Genomic DNA, 8,105 nt, shown 5'->3' on the forward strand with positions numbered 1-8,105 from the left:
TATTCTACATTATCAATAGTAAATGCATATATTAAACAATAGTAAATGTAAATTAAAAATGGAACGAAAATATTTCAATAATAATATCTACATCATCAATTAAAAATGGAACGAAAATTAGGTAAAAATATCACTATATTTGATATTCTAATTGACTAATTGACTGAAAATAAAAAAGAAATAATTGGCTGAAAATGAATCTGATATCACTAAATGACTGAAAATATAAAAGGATAACTAATTTAGTACTATTATACCATTATATATTTTAACAGTAACCCGTCCGGATGGATTAAAGGTGTTAGCTCTAGACGAACATGAACAAGATTGTGTTGTCACTACCAATGTCGTCTACAAAGAGGTTTCATTAATTTGTAAATATAATCGGCGATATTAAGTTTTTTTTTAAATGAATAAATTGCTATATATCTAGACAAAAAAATATATCTTCCATACAAATGAATAAGAATACCAATTCATTTCTATAATTGAGTTGTTAGAGAAGGAACACATTTGCCTAATTTATGAAAATACTAAATAATGATAAATAAAATCTTCAAAGTTATAGTACCGTACCAATTATTTGCACAAATTCAAGAAATGATAACATTAAAATATATTAACAATCCAAACTATATATTTAATTGCACTATATAATATTTGATGTTCTAATTTAAATAATTATATATCAATTCATATATTCTTAATATATTACAACAAATTCATTCCGTACTTCGCATAAGTGCAAATACTAGTTGTGAATAATATTTTTGTTCAAATGGTTGATATTACAAAAAGACGTCGATAATATTGAAGATGAATAATAAATAGCAGGCATTATTAATAGAAGCTATATATTTGATGTCCTAGAATATTGTGTCAACGTTTAGATTTTCCATGTTTAATGGATTGCCTTGGATACGTAATACACGTTTAAGAGGAGCGTTTCTGCAACAAAAATGACTACAACTCTACAGTAATCTTAGCCTGCTCCTCCTCCTCGTTGGAGACCTAGCTTCTGGAAAATGGCTAAAAATCGATCTGAACCCAAGAAATCCGTAGAAGCAGCAGAAGAAGAATCTTCAACAGACAATGAAGGTTCGGAGTCCGACTCAGAATCGGAACCGGAACCGGAACCGGAGAAAACCCAAACTCAAATGCAGATTGCCAAAAGTCCATCCGAGGCGGCAATGAAGGTCACCGAAGCATCATCTACGCCGGCCAAAATTCAGGCCACTTCGTCGTCTTCATATGAGACTGATTCCGAATCGGATTCCGAGTCCGAGTCTCAAAAACCCGCCCCGATTATTAAACCTACGGATGACCCACGTGAATCCGCCCAAACCAAGCCGAGAAAATCCGATGCGGACAGAGAAGTGACAGAATCTAAGAGGCAGAAGCGAAATCCGGAAGAAATCTCTGAGATTAAAGCATCGGCAGACGAGTCGAAGAAACAGCTATTCCAGAGACTGTGGAGCGAAGACGATGAAATAGCTCTTCTGGAGGGAATGATCGAGTACACGGAGAAGGAGAATGGCGATCCTTATACTGACTTGGACGCGTTTCATGATTTCATACGAAACTCTCTGCATTTCACAGTGAGCAAAAAGCAGGTGCAAAATAAGATGAAGCGAATGAAGAAAAAGTACATAAACAACGCCGGAAAGGGGAAGAAGTCATTCTCGAAACCCCACGAGCAAAAAACCTATCAAGTGTCCAGGAAAATATGGGGGAAGGGGGATGAGAAAATGGAGGATAGCAGTCAAGTAACAGTTGTTCACGCTCTGATGGCCTACAATGGAAGTGCCAAAATCAATAAAAATTCGATGAAGAAAGCTCCGGTGGTTGAGGACGCCATTGAAACGCCTGCTGCTGCTTCGAGTGGATGGAAGAATTCATTGTCGAAGAACAAGGGGGGTATTGTGATCAGTGAGGAGAAGAGAAGGGAAATTGAGAAGAAGCGGAAAGCTGTGGTAGTAGCTGAGATCGATCTGTTCTTGAAGGAGCTAGAGCTGATTCAAGAACAAGTGAAGGCGACTTTGGGCGCCATGAAGTAGTAGTCTCTGAAAATCAAGTTATTAAAAGTTCAGTTTTTAGCCCTCTCTCTGTTTTCATATTTTGCTAAGTCAAACATGAATGGTGGAATCCTCTTTAATTTGCATATAAATTATTACTCACTTTGTCCCATTGTGTTTGATTCAGTTATGACTGAAGTTATTTTTAATCCAACTAGTATTTTCGCCCATAGAATGTATAGAATGGATTTGTTAAAATATTTTAGAATATATGGATTTATATCTACCTATACATCTGCAATCTACAATACATACAATACAATACAATTAGAGTTAATTCCAGTAATGATTCTCTGACTATTGCGATTTTTCAAAATTAGTCCTCAACTTTTAATTTGGACAAAAGACACTTTGACTTTTAAATTTGTTCCAATAATGATCCTTCTATCAAATATCAGTTAGAGTGGCGTTAAGTAGAGGGGTAGTGTAGTCATTTACTTAATTACTTTCTTCTTTCTCGCTCTTGCAAATACATTGTCATGCTTAATTCTCTCTTCCAGCTCACGCTTGAAATCGTGATGTTCGGCGACGACACTCCGGCCTCCTCCTCCGCGTCGGTGACTACCAGCACCCTGTTCATATCTATCCCTTTCAACAACGTCCGAGTCTCCGCCCTGCATGTCTCCGAGTTCCGATCTACACATAAATACACAAAAGCTAATTAAGCTTTTTATCCACTACAAAGCTTTCTCTTCTCTTTCAATACCCAATCAAAGTTGGGATCTATTACGCCATTTCAGATCAGCAAAACAATACATATATACAGGCTCTTTAAAGCAAGAAAAAGACAGGAAAAAAGTCACAATTTTCCCTTGTTTTCTTTTTAAATTTTCAAGAAAAAAAAATAAAAAGTAAGATTTTGAGCAGATATGAAACTTGAGGAAGGGAAAGATTCAGGCCCCCTAGGGAGACTTGTGGAAGAGATTGAAAGGTGAAGGGTGAGCAGCAAGGGATTATTGAGGTGCGGTAATGGCGTCGCAGAAGTAGAGTTTCTACTGATCTCCAGAAAGCTCAAGCTCAAACTCAACCCCAAATCTTCTTTTCCCACCATCATTTTGTTTTCTCAGAATACCACCAAAATCTCACTCAGCCTGGTTCAATTCTTAAAAGACAGACACAGATGGTTGTAGCAGATGCAGAGGGTATATATTTGAAAATCTTGAAAACAAAAAGAGGATGGAGGAGAGTTGAAGGATACGTATTTGCAGGAAGAAGAATAAAGCAATTAAGGAAATGACTATACTACCCCTCTACTTAACGCACCTTAACTGATATTTGACGAAAGGACCGTTGTCGGAACAAATTTAAAAGTCGAGTGTCTTTTTTGTCCAAATTAAAAGTCGATGACCAATTTTGAAAAATCGCAATAGTTGGAGGACCATTGCTGGAATTCACTCATACAATTATTATATATACAATTCTAATAAGAGCCAATAATGTTAGGCACTTAACTTGAACAAAAAAATGTGGGTACCATTGTTTCTTAAAATGAATGGTTAATATTATTTTGATTTTAGTATGTTTTTAATGATTTTCCTTATTTACCCTCTATTATATTATTTTATTCCCTTAAATAACCCTAAACTCCGTTAGAATAAACTTTAGTAAGAGAATATTCCGTTAACTATTTATTATTCTTAACTTACTTATTAATTTCTATAAGAAAGGTCTTCGGTTCTAACCTCACTCCAATCAGAGTTGGCATAATTCTAAAATGTATACTACGCGTATGTTAAAAAATACAATATAAAATTTAAATAAACTTTGGTCAAATAATTAGCCCAACTAAATAAATAACATTCAAAATTGCATCAAAGATTATAAATCAGTAACCTTGCGGTCATTTTCTTGCATTTAAAAAAAAAAAACGAATTTAAGTTAAGTTTTTTTTTTTTTTCATTTAATTAATTTATAACTAGATGTCTATATTGCCTTTATTCAAAAATAAAATTCATTATAAAAACATAAAAAACGTATATAATTTCATTAATTATATTATCTTTATTTTCTACAATTCAAAGATTTCGTACCTTCAAATTTATTAATCAATTATATTCACTATATTGTCATTGTCTTGTTTTTACAATATATTGTAATTAAATCCATTTTATGGCGTATTGGCGTGAATGCAGTTTTTATGGCTTTCAAAAATTTGAATAATAATGGTGACTTGGTGTGAATGCATGAATGCAGTTTTTATGGTTTTCAAAAATTTGAATAATAATGGTGACTTGGTGATGCTTTCAAAAAACAAATTAATGGTGATATATATAATTTTATATAAATAATGAGATGTGTAATTTATAATGTATTTTTTATTAGAATTATTTTATCAAATAATTATGTTTCATATTTTGTTATAAATATTTTTATAAAGTTTTGATGTGTTTTATATTTCGCTCATATCTAATAATATTAAAGTTTTGATGTGTTTTATTTTTCGCTCATATCTAACAATATTTATGGCTAACTTCTTAAGTGTTTCATTTTTTTAAGCCATATATTTTGTTTTAATGTTTCGCCGCCCTACTAAAAAAAATTGATGGATATGTCCCTGATTTAGAAGATTTTGATGCTTGACATTTTGTTATAGAATTAGAAAACTTTTATTATTTGAACTTCGCCCCCACTCAACTATTTTTCTGGGTCCGTCACTGTTCATAGACATAAAATTTCACAATACAAGACATAAAAATTCATAACAATATGACACAATTACTAATTTGTTTCAGGTATAGAATTCATACTCTTAAAGATACAAAATTTCATAATACAAGACACAAAAAACTCACAAAATAAAATATATACATATGCACCAGGGACCACAGTCCACTGTGAACCTTGATCCATTGTATAAGGATTGGTTAATGAGAAAATATTTGATGCACCGGCGTTATATAGGTGCTATACAACGGCGGTGAACTAGAACACGCCACCTCATTAAATTTTAAAATCAATTTTGACTGAACCTTTTATGCAAATTATAATAATTTTAATATGGTATAATTATTATGATTTCTTTTATTAAAAATAATTATTATAATCAATCAATTAAAACTAAATAATAGTAATCAGATTTTCCAAATAACCATATATCTCTAAATTCCTGAACCGTGATTCTGTATTCTCTCAATCTCTCTAAATCCACGATCTCTTCTTCTTTGCAATGGATTTTTCCTTCGGACTTCTTCCTCTAAAGGCACGAATTTCATTTTTTATTTTTATTTTTTATAAAAGAACAGAAACAGAAAGGAATAGAACCCCATGGAGAAAACACAGAGAACAAACAAGGTTCTATTCTTCCCTGGCATAAGGCCCTCCGAACAGATTCTTTTGAAGAGTCATTTCCAGTTCCTGAGGGGGAAAACTCAGCAGAGAAACCACACCAGTAGACCAGAAGCCACAATGAGCAAGCCAATTAACAACACAATTTTGTTCTCGGTGCACATGACAACAATCCACAACCCAGTCGCGCTTTAACCAAAGCTTGCATTCATTGATAATATTGCAGAGATGCCCACCTCTATCACAGCTCGAGCAACAATCATTGAGCCAATTAATAATATTCATGGAGTCACTATGTAAAGAAACACGACTGATGGATTTAATTAACCCGGGGTGGACCCGAATCAATAAATCCGGATAAGAACGTAATATAAATAATAAATAAATAAACGAAACGATGTCGTAAGGCCGTGAGACCGTATATTGTATTAAATACCGTAAATTGGCTATTACAATGTTTCTCGGGACAAAGTGTATGTAATAGATGCAGAATGTGTCTTGTTAGGACAGGGAGGGGGTTTTTTATACAAGCTAAACCCCCCAATCGCCTCCCCCTAAATCGGGGGGGGGGGGGGGGGGGCGGGTGAACCGGGTCGGGTCGGGTCCCGAGCTCGGGTAGGGTCGTGCCATCCGACCCGAGCCCCACGTAGGTCGGCTCAGGTCGGGGCACCTCCATGGTGTCGTGGCCCGGGTGCTTTTGGGCTCCAATGTGGTGCTCCGGGTCCGTGTTGCTCTTGGGCTCCAACGTGGTGCTCCGGGTCCATGTTGCTACCCCGGGTCGGGTCGTGGGTATAATGTATCCATCATGAGTCCCCCACTCTCTTCGTTGCGAGTGGAAGTCAACGAATGAGAGTATCCGTGCGCCGACCCGAGCCCCCTAGGTGGAAAATTCCGAGCTCCAAATTTTAGCCGACCCCCTCCAAGAATTATAACGCGGATAAAATTCTTCCTCCGCAAAAATTCTTTTCAGATGACTTGAATCCCTACAAAAGTGCAACACTCCCCTATAAAAGCCTTGGAAACCCTCCCTTATTAAATCCTACCAACTTTTCCTCTCCCATCACCATCAATTCTCTCTCTTCCCAACCCCCTTTTTGAATCTCAAAAATTTGGTCAACCCTTTTCCCCCCTTCTCTCTCCTCCCTTACTCTCCCAACACCCTATTTAACCCCCCCTCCCCCCCCCCCCCCCCAAACCCCTCATTTTCGGCCAAGCGAATCTGAGGCGGTAAAGGATCACCGCCCAAGCTTCCGCCATGTCCGGATTGCAGTTGCAAATTCTACCTTGGAATCCAAAGAGCCAGTTACCATTATGGTCCCTGAGGACGCCACTACACCCAGCCAACCTATTCTGTTTATTCCAGTAATCATCCACATGCATTTAAGGAGACCCATCCCTCTTTTGGTTTGGACCAGCAAAGGAGGGAGGGAGCAGAGTTCCTTCGTTTCATAGTAGGACTGAAAGTATCATCCAGAGCATTATGGACAGCGTTGTTTATTCTCTGTGTTTTCTCCATGGGGTTCTATTCCTTCCTGTTCTTTTATAAAAAAAAAAAAATGAAATTCGTGCCTTTAGAGGAAGAAGACAGAAGGAAAAATCCATTGCAAAAAAGAAGAGCTCATGAATTTAGAGAGATTGAGAGAATACATAATCACGGTTCAGGAGTTTAGAGATAAATGATTATTTGAAAAATCTTATTACTATTATTTAGTTTTAATTAATTGATTGAATATAATAATTATTTTTAATAAAAGAAATAATAATAATAATACCATATTAAAATTATTGTAATTTGTATAAAAGGGTTCGGTCAAAATTGATTTTACAATTTTACTAATTATGCCAACTTTGATTGGGATGAGGTTCAAACCTAAGACCTTTTTTTTTTTTATTGAAATCAATGAGTAAGTTAACGGTGAACTAACGACAATTCTTAAAATTTTAACGGAATTAGTAATGGTGTGTGGGTATTTTAGTGTAAAATTTAAATCTGATCAATCTTTTAATCAATCTGAGCCATACATTTGATTAAAATCTGTGACCGCCATTTTTTCTACCCATTATAGGCCTAACTCTCTTGGGCTCTTATTAGTATAGTAGATAGATAGTATAGTAGATAGTAGATAGAAATAATAATTTAGTAGCTACAACAAAAAATAATACATATGCATTTCTTTAATTTAGAATTATGTGTCTACAATGTCTTTATTCAAAAAAAAAATATTCATTATCAATAAATTAAATAAGAGAAATAATTTCATTAGTTATATTGTCTTTATTTTTCTCCAATATAAAAATTCTTTACATTCAAATTCATCAATTGATTATATTCGCTACATTGTCCGTACAATGTCTTTATTAAAAAAAAAATTATTCATTATCAATAAATTAATTAAGAGAAATAATTTTATTAGTTATATTGTCTTTATATCTCCAATGTAAAAATAGTTTACATTCAAATTTATCAATTGATTATATTCACTACATTGTCTATTATTTTTTTTGTGCACTATTTTTTTTAATTAAATATCAAAGTTATAATACAAAATAATGCTATATATTTATTTACCAAGTTTTTTAATTAATACCATGAAAAAATTTAAAAAATATAATTAATAAAACCAATCATATTAACTACAGGATTTGTTGACAAAGAGAGTATTCAAATCACACAACAAATTGAAGTGGGAACTATCTCGCAATGTCCTTGTTTGACAATCAGCAGTTAGCGATTAACGTTAGCAG

At 34.3% G+C, this 8,105-nt stretch overlaps 1 protein-coding gene across 1 annotated transcript; it reads left to right on the forward strand.

The window, feature by feature from the left end:
- Positions 1 to 1,025: 1,025 nt before the first annotated feature.
- On the forward strand, positions 1,026 to 2,057 carry LOC109158788 (probable transcription factor At1g61730). The gene has a single exon (XM_019306681.1). It carries the CDS (start codon positions 1,026 to 1,028, stop codon positions 2,055 to 2,057), a length of 1,032 nt encoding a protein of 343 aa, XP_019162226.1.
- The last annotated feature ends 6,048 nt before the right edge of the window (positions 2,058 to 8,105 follow it).

The sequence above is a fragment of the Ipomoea nil genome, unplaced genomic scaffold, assembly GCF_001879475.1.
Source record: "Ipomoea nil cultivar Tokyo-kokei standard unplaced genomic scaffold, Asagao_1.1 scaffold2826, whole genome shotgun sequence".
NCBI classification, from domain to species: Eukaryota; Viridiplantae; Streptophyta; class Magnoliopsida; order Solanales; family Convolvulaceae; genus Ipomoea; species Ipomoea nil.

Bases quoted from the DNA above. Each gene is read 5' to 3' on its own strand.
- LOC109158788 (XM_019306681.1), top strand. From the start codon at position 1,026: ATGGCTAAAAATCGATCTGAACCCAAGAAATCCGTAGAAGCAGCAGAA.